The 13,786-nt window shown below is 34.2% G+C and overlaps 1 protein-coding gene across 1 annotated transcript in view; it reads right to left on the bottom strand.

The window, feature by feature from the left end:
• Positions 1-13,786, bottom strand: part of VPS13B (vacuolar protein sorting 13 homolog B) — a 489,316-nt gene that overhangs the window by 192,650 nt on the left and 282,880 nt on the right. The window contains exons 26-29 of the mRNA XM_067290363.1: positions 9,750-9,921; positions 8,586-8,700; positions 6,388-6,529; positions 4,152-4,560 (exon numbers count right to left, since the gene is read on the bottom strand). Of these exons, the coding sequence (XP_067146464.1) occupies positions 4,152-4,560; positions 6,388-6,529; positions 8,586-8,700; positions 9,750-9,921 (838 nt within the window). The remainder of the gene's footprint in view (positions 1-4,151; positions 4,561-6,387; positions 6,530-8,585; positions 8,701-9,749; positions 9,922-13,786) is intronic.

Genomic DNA, 13,786 nt, shown 5'->3' with positions numbered 1-13,786 from the left:
TTTCCCCTGATACTCACATAAGAAATAAGAAAAAGGAGTAAAGATATGAAACATAGTTCACATTCTAATTGTAACGTATTTAGGTGGCAAATGCCCTATTCTGAGTAGTGGTTGTTAATAAAATACATTTTAGGTTAAGAATTTTAATTTGTCTCTGACACTTAGGAAACCATAATAAACAGAGGTCCACTCCTCATGGTCTCTGCTACGTGAGCTTTGTAGGGGTAGTCTTCTCATGGGTGGGCATGGCTCTGTTGTGGGCAGTTTCATGCAGGTTAAGAAATTAAGTCTTAAGCTTAAAACAGAAAGAATTACAGGCATTAATATTTTCATACTTCAGTACTAGTTTCTAATGAGTGGTGATATGAGTCATGAGTGGGGATGATGAATACCTATCTCCATTCATTAATCCGTGCATTCTCCCATTAGTTTTTCACAATGTGTGTATACTGTAATAAACAGCCACAGTCATTTTCGTACAAATATTTAAACCTCTGAGGAAAAAAAAGCCTACATTACACAGTATAAATACAACCTAGGAAAAACCTACAGACCCAAGGGTAATCAAGCTCCTCACAATCTCATTTGGTTTTAACCAATCGTCTCAGTGGTCTTTTTGTTGAGCTAAACACATTGTGCTCTTTTAATCCTTCTCATAAGGCTTCTTTTCCAGTACTTGATTAATATTTGTGGCTCTTTCCAGAAACCTCTCTAGTTGTATCAATACCCATTTTTATAACATAAAGAAAACTGGATATGATACTCCATCATCTGCCATATGCAGAAGTACCACTACCTCCTTTATTTCTTTCCAGTATTTTCATATTTTACATCAAAAAAATATTAGCTCTTTTTGTCATGGCATCATACTTCCTATTGAGATGCTTCTCCACTGTGACCCTTAAACTGTTTTCATGCACTGCTTTCCAGAAAAGTCTCCAGTCCTGAAGATGTAGTCTGCATAGCCTTTTCCTTGATATATAACTTTACCTGTAGAATATCTTTAGTGTATCTTGTACACGCAGTGATGTAAACACAGTGACGCAGATGCATGGATATGCAGTCCTCAACATTACTTTCCTGCAGGAAATTCTTTACAACCTAAGTTGGTGTTAGCAGCAATGGTTTTATATTTACTTTCAGATTATTAAATGCAATTAATTTATAAGTACTCACGGGCAACTATTTTTTTTAGATTTCTAGTTAGCAATTTTAAATTCATTTAACTTTTCCACTGATATTATATGGGGATGTTTTTAAGTTAGAATGATATACATGATATACAACGTCAAGCTCCCTGCAAAACTCTAAGCATATGAAATCTTTGCAAAAATTTTTATTGACTAAGACCTGTAATTATGACACTGAATAGATATCAGATGTGTTTAACGAGACTAATTCTCCATAAAACCATATTGGATTATTGTGTAATAAATATCATGTAATTCTAACTGAATCCTGTAGTGGATTTTTCCTTTATGTTGTGCAAGGGACATGAATAAAGCTACCTGTCTTAATTTTACTTGAACATCCCACTTGTCATTTTTAATAGGAATACCTTCAGCTGTCTAAAACCTGCTATTCCAAGGTGTGCTAAAAACTAACCTCAGATGATCAAGATCCTTGAGTGCAAGTTATTCAGTCTGACTGATTTGAAACTGTTTAATAGTAAGCAAGGAGGATGGTAGAGTCCATATGTAATGACAGACTTCAAAGTAGAGAGTCATGCTCATATGACAAGAATATATCACTTTTACAAATGCAGGATATACGTTTATTGAGTATGCTGCCTTTTCTTTCTCACTATCAACAAATTTATCATGTCCTTGCTAGTGATTTCTGATATTTTGCTCCTAGTACATATTAAAAAAAAATTCCTATTGTCCTCAAACCAGCCAGATGTGGGTTTTCCCTGTCCTTAGCACTTCCTATCAGTTTTTTTTGCAATTTACAATTTTTTATTTATAGTAGCTGCTATGCAGCATTTCTTTTTCCAATTTGTTATATATTGCTTTTATATATTTGTCTTTATTTCATCACTAAATAAGTGTAAGCTGTTGGCCAGAGCTTGAAAAACCACTTGCTATATTAACAAATCAAACTTTGAGTTAAAGCATCATTTCTTCTACTCTGCTTTCTGTCTAGGATTGACTGTTGCCCTCAAAGTCTGCCACAAAAAGAAATGTTAATTTGGTACTGCTGCAAAAACCATGAAGCTAAAAGGTTTTAAAATGGCATGTGGGTGCATGCGTGTAAAATTCCCAATCAAAAAAAAAAATCACGACTTTGATTATTTCATGGTGTTTGTGTATCTCAGTTCATTGTGCAAATTTGGTTTTGGACTGCATTTGGACTGCAATAGTAGATTTGCCTTCTTTTTAAATTCTGTACATGAATCTAAATTATATGTGTTTTTTGGGGGGAGGATAGTTTTGGTAGCTAGCACAAGATAAAAGATATGAAAAGCAGACAACTGTGACTAAAAGACAAACTGAGGTTATTGCTTTTTTACTTACAATGCAGTGATCACATCTTGAAACACACAACTCTTACTGGATTAAAAAACTCTCTGAATCAATAGATGATGAATGAGGTCTTATGGGGAATGCAGGTTCCCTGCTAAACAAGTGTTCTGCCATAGCACAACAGTAACATGGGTCATACTCAATTCTTACTCATTATTGCCTCTACAATGTATGGGTCTTGAGGACAATAAACAGCAGAAGCAAGAGGAGGTTTATTTCACATTCATAAACACAGGAGAGATTGAGAAAATCTGGATAAAGAGAATGGTACTCATTTTGATGACATTTCAGAATTTTCCAGTGGAAGAGGTTAATTGGCTTTCTTATTAATTCAGTAAAGCTAATCCTTAGAATCATTCTTTAAAAGCATACACAATTTTTCTACCTATATTCATGCCTACCCATGGCAATTCTGTTCTTTGCATGCATCTTCAAAGGATGGATAGCAAAGCATCTAGCAATCCAGACAATGCATTTTTGTCTGATTTCATGTTAATGAAATGTATAGCTACAGAGCTACAAAAACATACTCTTTAAAGAGATTTCCTTGACAGCATGCCCCACAGCTCCGTTCCAACTAGAATCATAATTCTTCCTTACCAACACAGCCAGTCAAATTTTATCTCACTGTGTTTTCACCATTCCCATTTCGAAAACTTTAGAGGATGCTAGCAAAGAAGAAGTGATCCAAGTAAATTCTCACTATCTGCACTTCTTGCAAATAAGTTATGAGAAAAATTTAAAACTATACTCTTAGGATTAGATTCTGTGCTATTGTATATAATGGTAAAAAGCCCTATACCTATAGGACTTATGTAAACATATCATGATACCAATAAAATAAAAAATAAAAAAGTAAAAAAAAAATAATTTCTAACTCTAGAAGAATTGTAATGGTAATGGAAGTGATCACATTCCCTGTAGCTGTTACCAGCTGTACTTTTAGCCTCAGCAGTTGTTTATTTATGTATAAAGATTACAGTAGGATTTAAATATGTTTTATGCATGAAGGGAAAATATTTTTTAAAGTAAAAAAATGCATTATTCATAGATCTGTCTGAACAACTTCATCTAAGACTTACTACACAAATGCTAAAGTATATCTTTTGTTGGGCATCAGTCATAAGATACAGGTTGGGAGAGATGACTAAAATTAACTGAAATGTCTCCCTGCCTCACTGCTGCATGGTCTTCTCGGTGCCCATTACCACAGAATCTAGGACTCCCTTCTCGCACTCCATGGCTGCAGCAGGAGTCTGCTGAAGACTGAACTGGTATCAGCATAAAGAGAACCGACACAGGCATCACCACTGCCAAACCCACAGATTTAGCCTTAAATTCTCTTTCCACAGTTCTTGACCATTTGCTTTTATAATCACATTTTAAATACAAACTACGTAGGTAGTGGCAAAACAGAGATCAAATGAATATCTAAAAAACTTCTTCAACAATTCTGTATAGAACTAGTAAGAATTACAGATGTTTTCTACCTCTGCCCCATAAAAACCTGAAAGTCTGAGCAATACCACTAAGTATCAGTATCTTAAGGTTAGTGATTTAACTAGCTAAAGAATATTTGTCTACAACTGAACAACAAATTTCTATCTCTAACACAGAACACAGTACCTTCTGCGTTATGACGGTTTTCCTCATTTTGGGGAAAGAAGACTCTAATTACACCAGTGTTGATATAAATCAGAGGCAAATTGCGGGAGGTGAGAGTGTGAGTCCTCATAGGTTGGCCTGGTGATTTTCTTTTCTCCTTTTGACTTCTTGGCAACCTGGCTTGAAAAATGCTTGCAATTGCATTAAGCAAAGGAAAACAGAGAACCACATCAAATGCCTGAGCAGAGAGAAGGATCTCATGAAGAAAGTGAGGAGACCCATCAGTATGACCTTCCAACAGCTTATGGAACGTTCTCCGTTCATTTCTTGATATCAGTTTGTGCCGGACATTTTTTGTCACAGCCTTTGTATAAGTGAGAGAAAGAAATCCATGTTGCTGGTGTGAGCCATCTAAAAGTTTTGCAGTTGTCTGTTTCAAGGGAAAAAACAAAAATGAAACTGTTGAAGAAATAAAATCTCGTACACACATAACATCCATCAATTGCCATATTCTCTCTGATCAGAATGCTTAGGGTTCTATCTTTTCTAATACCTTTCCACTCTCTCTGAATACAAGAAAAAATATTTGATTTTTTTTAGTAGACAATTCATTCCACAATGTGTGCTCATTTTACCACCCTATGTCAGCTAAAACTATAAATATTTGAACAATCATTGTTTCTTTTTTGATCATTTACATTCTATGTCATTCATTTAGTATGCAGCCTGGTACATTAACATTATTCAAACCCCAAAAGCCAAAAAAGCCCATATATTTGGGAGAGTCTGAATTCACCAAATACTGTCTGATAACTTCTTGTACTCACAATTATATATTTTGATTTCTCCTTCACTTTAGACATTTTAGAAATAAATCTTATTCCCTTTCACTCTCCTTTCTGTAAGTGCAGTCACCACCTGAGGTGCTGAGGTAGGCATCTGGTGCTGAGATAACTTCACTCCACATAAATATGGGTGTAAAATACATCCCTATTTAACAAATTACTCTAAGAATTGAGCTCATTTTGCTCCCACCACCTCTGAATATTTAAAGAGTATACTTGTTTCACAGTTAGCAAGAAACATTTCCTAGATACAAATGATAGTTAGATGCTTAGCTCCCAAAAGATATACATTACAGTTCTCATTTTATCTTTGAAAGTCTTCTGGATATTTCAGTGTTATACCATTTGTGAGTGAAAAATGTAAAAAAGCAATACCTAGAAAGAACAGACTATTTTCATAGTTTAGGAAACATTTTAAAAAGAATATGTTATGATTGTTCAAACATTATCTTTAATCACTTAAGCACAAATAAAAAACATAGACACTTTGCAAACATGCTTCCTGCAGCATCTTCAAATTTGATTTAAAAGTAATTTAATATAATTTAAACTTCATTAATAGAAGAACTTCTCTTTCTTAAATAAATAGGATACAAAGTTTAAATGCTGAAAAAATTAAAGTTTTTATGATTAAGTGAATTAAAACAAATTAGTAAGTTAGATTTTCTGTTTATAAGAACTAAAGCAGCTAGAATAAGAGAGAGTATTGCCTAGTCAATATTCGGGATGAAAGTAAATCCAACCATACAGAACTTCCACTAACACAAAAAGATTCTACATAGACACTCTTATTTGTGAAGGGCCTAATGACATAATTTATAAAGTTTTCCAAGTAAAAAGGGCAATAAAAAAGAAAAGGAGTTAAATATCTCACACTGACATATTCTGAATCAGGAAGTAATGGTCCAAGAATTCAAAAGAAAGGCAAAAATATGAATTTGTTAATTGTTGCATTATCAAAATTATATAAAGTAATTGTAAAAGGTTTCATTAAGATCTAGCTCAGTAATACAAAATAATTAAATTCCTGAGTAGATATCAGAATTACATGAACAAAATGCAGTGTTCAGTACTAGCTTTTCCATATTTGTCTTCTGAACATTACTGCACATGCTCACTTTTAGTATGAATAAATCCCATTGACTTCAGTGGACTACTATTATGCATCAGGTTATGAACCACCAACCCTCCTTCCCATATCTAGTCAAAAAGAATTGACTATTAATAAAGTTATTATTAAAGGAAATGAGGGAAATAACACAACTAATACAATCAATATATGCAACCAAGACATTCAGTACAGACACAATTTAGATGACCAGAAACTAAAGATATTTGAGGGTTTTTTTTCTTACTCTAAATGGTATTTCTTAGTGGAAGTGCTGTAGCAAAAATTTAAAAAGGATTCTTACAGAAGGAAAGAAGCCAGAGATATTACTGAAAGGGTCCTGCTTGCTGATGGGTCGAACCAACAAGGTACGTCTGTTCAGCTTGTCAGTACAGGAAAGGAATACACCTCCATATTGCCCCAGAGACCAAGAATCTTCTCCGAGGCTTGAGGTAATGAATGAGGCATGGAAGAGGGGAAGAGAAAAGAAAACTAAAGAAATTGCCATAAGCAAAAAAATAATAATTACGTTCAATTTGCACAGTTATATGTAACTACATGATAAAGCCTGTGCCGTACCTTCAAAATGCCAAAATTCAATCAGATTAAGCCAAAAACTGGTGAAAAAATGAAATTTTGTAAAATTTTAATTTATGTGAAAGGACAACCCAGCAAGAGGTCAAGACGTGAAATTAAAAGTTTAATAGAATCTTCCATATGCAAAATAGACTTACCCCTGGATTTTCAGCAAATAACTTTATTAGAATGGAGAAGAATGATTACAAGAACTAAGAAACTGCGAAAGAAAAACTATACTCAAATACATTACAAAATCACAGGACTTACTTAGAAAAAGTGAGTTACGAAGAATCAAAATGTTGCTTTGTACTATAATTCTTGTAATCGTTCTTTCTAACATAACCAAGAATAAAGAAAAATATGTTGCTTAAGAAGAGTTATTCAGTTAAGCATCTTAGTTTACTAAAGAAATCTCACCAAAAGCTTTTCTTTGCATTGTAGAAATATTCCTTCAAAATGTCCTGACTGCCAGCCTCCCCCTGGCCTGGAAGACAGAACGTTCACCTCATCTGTTCTCTGCTGTTTGCTCTAGTCCACAGCAATTTAAACAGAGACAACTGCACTTTGAAGAGACTATGAAATGTAAATGCAAACAACAATTTTGCCAAGTGGAATAACTTTACATGTGTGCGTGTGTGTGTATAGGTATATACACAAACATATACATATACACACATATAAATACATGTGTATGTGTGTGCGGATACATATAGATGCATACATATATATGTATGTATGTATAAGTTTTAGCAAACGAAAGAACACTCTGAAGTTGAAAGCATTTTCAAGGGAGCATTGGGCTCCTGGGAGTGAAGCACCATCTCCGAAGTTTTGCACTGAATCTGTGGACGAAGCAGCTTAATAGCAACTAGCTATTGGGATTCCACTGCATTTTAAAGCATCATGATTTGATTTTAAAAAACTTAAAAAATAAGTTACAAAGTTCAATTGTCAAATAATATTTTCAAAGAATAACCGTATTTGTAAAACTGACAAAAGAAATTCAACTTTTTTGTTTTAGACTGTTAATTAGGAAAAGAGTCTCAGAACTGTTGGTAACTCAGAAAAGCTGATACTGAATCTCTTTCCTATTGCACATAGGGAACAGTAAGAAATGTTGAATAAAACCTTACAAGCACAGGCTCCTAAGTCAACATGATTTGAGCTCCTAAATATTTTAGCTGTTTTCAATGTCAATAACATTTTCTAAAACTTTTTTTTTTAATCTTTTTCTCTCTTTTTCTCAGCTATCATATTTTCTCTTAATTTCTGTCTCCCTTAAACAGAATCTGTTGAGCTGTAATGACAAACAATAATCCAGCGCTCTGTTTAACCAGCTAGACTTGCTAAGACGTAGGATGCTTAGTATGACTATCTACCTAGCCTAAATTGATGACATACTGGTAGAGTTTAATCACTGAGATTTTACTCATGCATTTCTGCGTAACACTTCACTGTGCCACACAGACACAGACAACCAGCTTAGTTCCCTGCATTACTGTGCTGCTAAGCCACAGCCAAAGAAATAGCTCTACTGTTAGACATTTCTTTTTAATATCTAAGAGTATGGCACCATAACTAATTAAACATTAGCCACTTGCTAGAGTTAAATGTATTATGAAACAGTATTTAAGGTAATTCCCATTCAAAATCTCAGCTAAATGCATGATTCTGTCTAACACACCAACAGAGCAATAATGCAAAAAAATGCTCTCTTAATATGAAATCCTTTCCATGTATTTCTTTGGAATCAGATTTAATTCTGAGAAACTGCAATTCCAATGTTTATTACCTAAAAATTTAATATCCATCCCATTTCACTTAAATTCAACAATTACTTTAAATTTAAGCTAAGAATTAAGGAAAAACTACTGCAGCCTTCTTCCAGCCTGGAATTAAAGCAGTAAAGCTCCTAGGAATTACCTGTTTCTGTAATGGTCAATATTGAAGCTTTCTATTTTACATTTGATTTTGGTATACACATCCTGCATATCCACGGAGGCACTGAGATCTTCTAATTCACTGACAACACAAACTTCTGTAATAGTCAAAGAAAATTAAAATTATAAGTTATTAATCTAACACCTGCAAGTTTGTACAATATCTGGCACACTACATTTTGTAAATGGGATGTAACAGGACGATGCTGTTTCTATTCAGTTTTTTTCACACAGCACACTTTGGTTCAACTGTCATAGACAGGAACTAGTAAAAAAGCTAGAATCCAAACCTTTTCATACAAGTGTGTATAATGTGAGACAATTATCTACGGGGTTTTTACTTTTGGTTTTTTGAGTAAAACTCCTATAAAGAATAAAAAGATATTTGCCAAGATAGTTACTCTAACACTCTTTAGTTACTCTAACACTTTAGATTTCTTTCTTTCATATAATTATTTTCATATCAAAGTTTCAAGTACATTTCTTTGCAAATTAGCTTTAACCATATTAGTTTCCTCATTTTTTTCACATTTCTACCATTAATGACAGCAGTTTCCTAATAAAAAAAAATTCAAAGTCCTTCATTATGTTTACAGAATCTTCTTTTTAAACAATTATTATCCAGATGATAATCAAACTTTATTCTCAAAGAAAAAAAGAGAAGCTAATTGTGTGCCACACATATTTCTGTTTTCAGTGTAGAAGTACTTTGAAACATATTACATTTCCCATGACTTTTAGAATTATACTATGATGATTACGTTAAACTTACTTTTGAAACTATCAACAGAAAACTACATACCTACAGATGGACATACACAAAACATGCTACTAAATCATACCAAAATCGAACATGATTGCTGTTAAGGTAAGAAATGCAGCCCTGTATTAAGTAAAACAAGAAATTTATTTCCAATTTAATATAATCATTATTCCACATGGAGGAGGAAGTGTTTGCCAAAGAACAACGCTGCATTCTGATTACATGCATTAGTCTAACTAGAGCTTGTTGTGGTAGGTTAAAACAGATCCAACCCAGATTTTTGTATTATACAGTGTTTAATATTATCAATAAATGCTCTGAATAGCCAATATTCTGCCTTAAAATAAGGTATGGAATTTAAAATGGAAAAATTATGCTGAGTACCTGTGCCATTATTTCTAGGATCAGGAGCAAACAATTTGATAGTAATTTTTGGCAACATCCACTGCATCCACAGGCTGACACGTCCACTTGAGACTCCAATATTACTTGTTGTTTGTTCCAATGTAACTGAGTCAGAGAATGGAGAATCATCACCACCCTGAAGAGAATCGCCCTAAGGAACAAAAGTAACAGCTGAGAGGACAGTCCTGCTTTTCACCACTACTCGTTTCTTCTGTCTAGACTGATGCAGACCCCCAAACTATATACATATAAATACAAACACTCCCATTGATAATACCTTTGGATCGAGCCATTCTTTAATGGTAGGAAAAAAAGAAAACAGAAAACATATTCTCCTTTTTGGGGTAAAGATAATGGACTTTGGCCAAGATAAAAAAGTTCCATCACTTAGTTTCACTTTGGTGCAATGAGCTTTCCTCACTAGCTCTTCTAATGAAACACTACTACCAGAGAAAAAAGCAGAACATTCTGAGGCGAAATGGGAAAGGGGATAAGGAGGTTTGTGCATATCTCAGCAATAGAGGAAGAAAGAGTTGTAGGAGGTGCCAAATGGGGAAGATCTCAGTATGGCCATATCACTTCCATAGTACACACATACTGTTTTTTTTCTTCTTCTTCTTCTTCTTAACTGTAACTGCTTGGGGAAACTGATTTCACAAAATAATAGCTTTGTGCAAGAATTGGGAGCATTTCAGTTGCAACTCTGTGAGTATTTCTGTTGTTTAAAAAAGTTGGTTCTGCCACTTGCACTATGCTCGTATACATGAACAACCTGTCGGCAGCTTGGATTTCTGTGCCATCCATAATCTCTGTTCCTTCCCTAAAACATTAAGGGCTCAAAGGTTAATGTTTTCAGAGAAAGAATGTGACAAACAAACACTATCCTGAAAATCCTGTTAGGAAAAGGGCTTATGAGAGCCCTGCAGACAAGCTCTGATAACTCTTGTTGTGGACAACTGAAAAATGTACCACCCACAGGACTTCACCCTGCTCCTCTGCCAGAACTTACTGCCTCTAGAGAGGAAAGATGCAAATTTAGCAGCTCCTCATGTCACACAGCCTATTAAACTGAATATGATGGACACTTAAGTTACTAATGTCAACCAGAAGCCACTAAAAACCCATCAGCATCTTTGCTTGCAACCCATCAAGTGTTGCAGGGTTTCCATCACTTTTCCAGCACAAAAGGCAAAGAAAAAGTTATTGCCAAATTGGCTAGAGATAGGCTTTGAGCCATTAAGACCAACTTGTTTCTAAGATTTACAGACCAAAAACCACCCAAAGTTTTAATTCTTAAAGAAGATTTGGAGGATTAGGAATGGTAAATTATGATGAACAAACATAAAAAATCATTTTAAAGTATTGCTAATTCTGAGATTTACCTAATGACTAATCATGATGATTTATAGAGAAGACACTCTGCAAACAGACCTACACAGCAGGCACGGTACAGTTTGAATAAACACCTATTCACCTGTCAGGAAAGCAACTGCAATCCACTCACTTCAGCTTCAGAAGTCCCAGAAAAACTTAGCTGTCAGTAGCAAAACTTAAAATCTGACATTACTTGACCCATTCTCCAGTCCAAAATTGGCAGTAGGGAAATTCTGCTAGCAATCTATTCTCTGGGAGGGTAGAACCTATCCCAAACCAAATGACATAGCTCATATGGAAGCATTTATGTTGATGAATCACATTTTCAATCAACTCAAGCCTACAGTTTAATTAAAGGATTTCTATCATGTATACACATGTTGTCTTATCACCATAGTAACTGTAAGATAAGGCAAAAAGGCAGGTAAAAAAATCTTACAAAAATTTTGCAAGCAGTCCATTATTGCTTTGGGCTATTTGATATCTAGAAAATGGAGCAGCTGGCATTGTACTTTTAGAATTTATTACATAATGAAGAATACTATTACGTTTCCCTCTTTATTTTTCAGAGAAGCACTGAAACATACCTTCCGCTTCAAGTTTTCAGCTTTATGTCACTCACATTAGCATTTACTGAAAAAATTTCTTTTTGTTCCAGCAAAACTTAGAAATATAGAGAAACAGTAAAGGTATTTTATTTTATTTATGTGCACTAACCTTCACCCTTGAAAAACTCAGTGGTACTTATTAAGATTGATAAGTAACCATCTATGTTGTCAAACATCTGACATACGCAACTTATCCCTCCAGTCATTCATTCTTCTGAGGCAGACATTGTGCAGCTGACATATGTTATAGGAAAATAATACCTAAAAGTGTGATTGTATTATTTAGAGCAGTTTAACAGACATAATATGAGATGCTGACCTGAAAATTATGATTCAGTTAACCCTCAAGTAACTATGGTGATGGTGTTTTGAATTAATCAAATGCATGAAACAGGTATAAGCACTATTGCTTACAGCTCTGAAGAGACTCCTTGTAGAGCCATAGGTGACTGTCATTTGAAAGATTATGTTAGACTGCAGAGAGCTGCAAAAAACTAGCTGCAATTAATATGAGGTTTTCTTAGTGGGGTATAGACACATTTCAATCTCCTTCTCTCACTTTTCCAAACAAATGAAAGGAAAAAAATCAGGCCATAGCCCAAGTAAGAGAAAACTTCTTACTAAGTATTCATGGAGGGAGCTGGCATACAGCACTGTAATGCTTATTCCATGGTAAAGTTACGCAATTCAGAAGGAAAAGAAATATCCTACCCTAACTCTCATCAATTAAGTTTTAAGAAAAATCAGTGGTAGTTCCAGAACATTGTATATAATTACAGATTTAAAAAATTGTATAAGTGTAAGTATCATCTTCACCGGATTTAAAAACGAACTTCAACACATGCTTTATGGACTGAGAATTTATATTTTGTTTTACGAAATGTCCTTCAAATGAAAATGGACTTTTCCTCTTCGAATGCCATTGTGAAAGGGAAAACTTAAAAAAGATGAATTAATTCTAACTTTACCATTGTTCAAGAATATTAATCACAGAATCCATCTAATCCATCTAATAGTGTCTTTTCACGAAGATTCTAAGTATCTAGTGTATAATTTAGGTATGTATAAAAGTATGAAAGATCTGTGTTGACTCAATTAAAGAAATATGTTAAAAAAAATCAAAGAAAAAAATACCCGGCACTTTCTTGAATCAAAGCTATTATTTCTAAAAATTATCAAGTTCACCTTTTTATATCTCTAGGATTAGAGTCTTGTGCTATTATTATTAATAATCAGTGGTTGGTAAATACAACAAATTAAAAATGACCTTTTTCACAAAAGAGTTCATCATGAAGAAAATATCCTCTATGAGAAGTATTTAAACAGTGTACTAAAAGCAAGTGCTGTTATAATTGGGAAGATTTCCTTAAATATTAGTCATAATGTGTCAAGGAGCCATGGATACGGAATTAGGTGACAATGTATGTCTGCACTGACAGACTGAAAAAAGATATTATTCATTAGATTAGTGAATGTCAAGTAGGGCCTGAGATCACAGAGCGTGAAAGAAAGACAATGGGGAGTTTCAACACAGTGGGAAAACAAGCAGCTCAGCTTCAAGGGAACTAAAAAAAATAGAGCAAGAAAACCATGTAATAGTGATAGTCCCATCTGTGAAAAGGTGATTGAATTGGAAGATAAAACTGAAAATGATACAGTCTGTGCTAGTGTCTTAAATACAAAATGGTAAAAAGGGTAATAAAATGGCATGTGTATTAGATATCCATTGCCCTGTGACAGCTTTTGTCTGTAATGTCTTATATTGTAAGCTATTCTAAGTAAATACTATTTTGTCTTCTAGAAGAGGTTTGATCTCTTATTAATTGTCTTTACGAGAGAGAAAGAGAGAGAGGGAGAGAGAGAATGCATAAACGAATGAACAAACCCAGAGCTGCGGGTACCAGAGACCTGCAGAAATAAACTGAAAAAAGAATGACACCTAAACCTTGGTCTGAATGGTGTTCAACAGCTTCTTGCTTTGTAAAAAGCGGTGCACGCACGCCAACAATTAAATGGGTGGCCCTTAAGGAGTCC

This window comes from Apteryx mantelli, chromosome 2 (genome assembly GCF_036417845.1).
Source record: "Apteryx mantelli isolate bAptMan1 chromosome 2, bAptMan1.hap1, whole genome shotgun sequence".
Classification (NCBI taxonomy): Eukaryota; Metazoa; Chordata; class Aves; order Apterygiformes; family Apterygidae; genus Apteryx; species Apteryx mantelli.
Note: the sequence above shows the minus strand (reverse complement) of the source record. Positions and strands in the feature narration are given on the sequence as shown.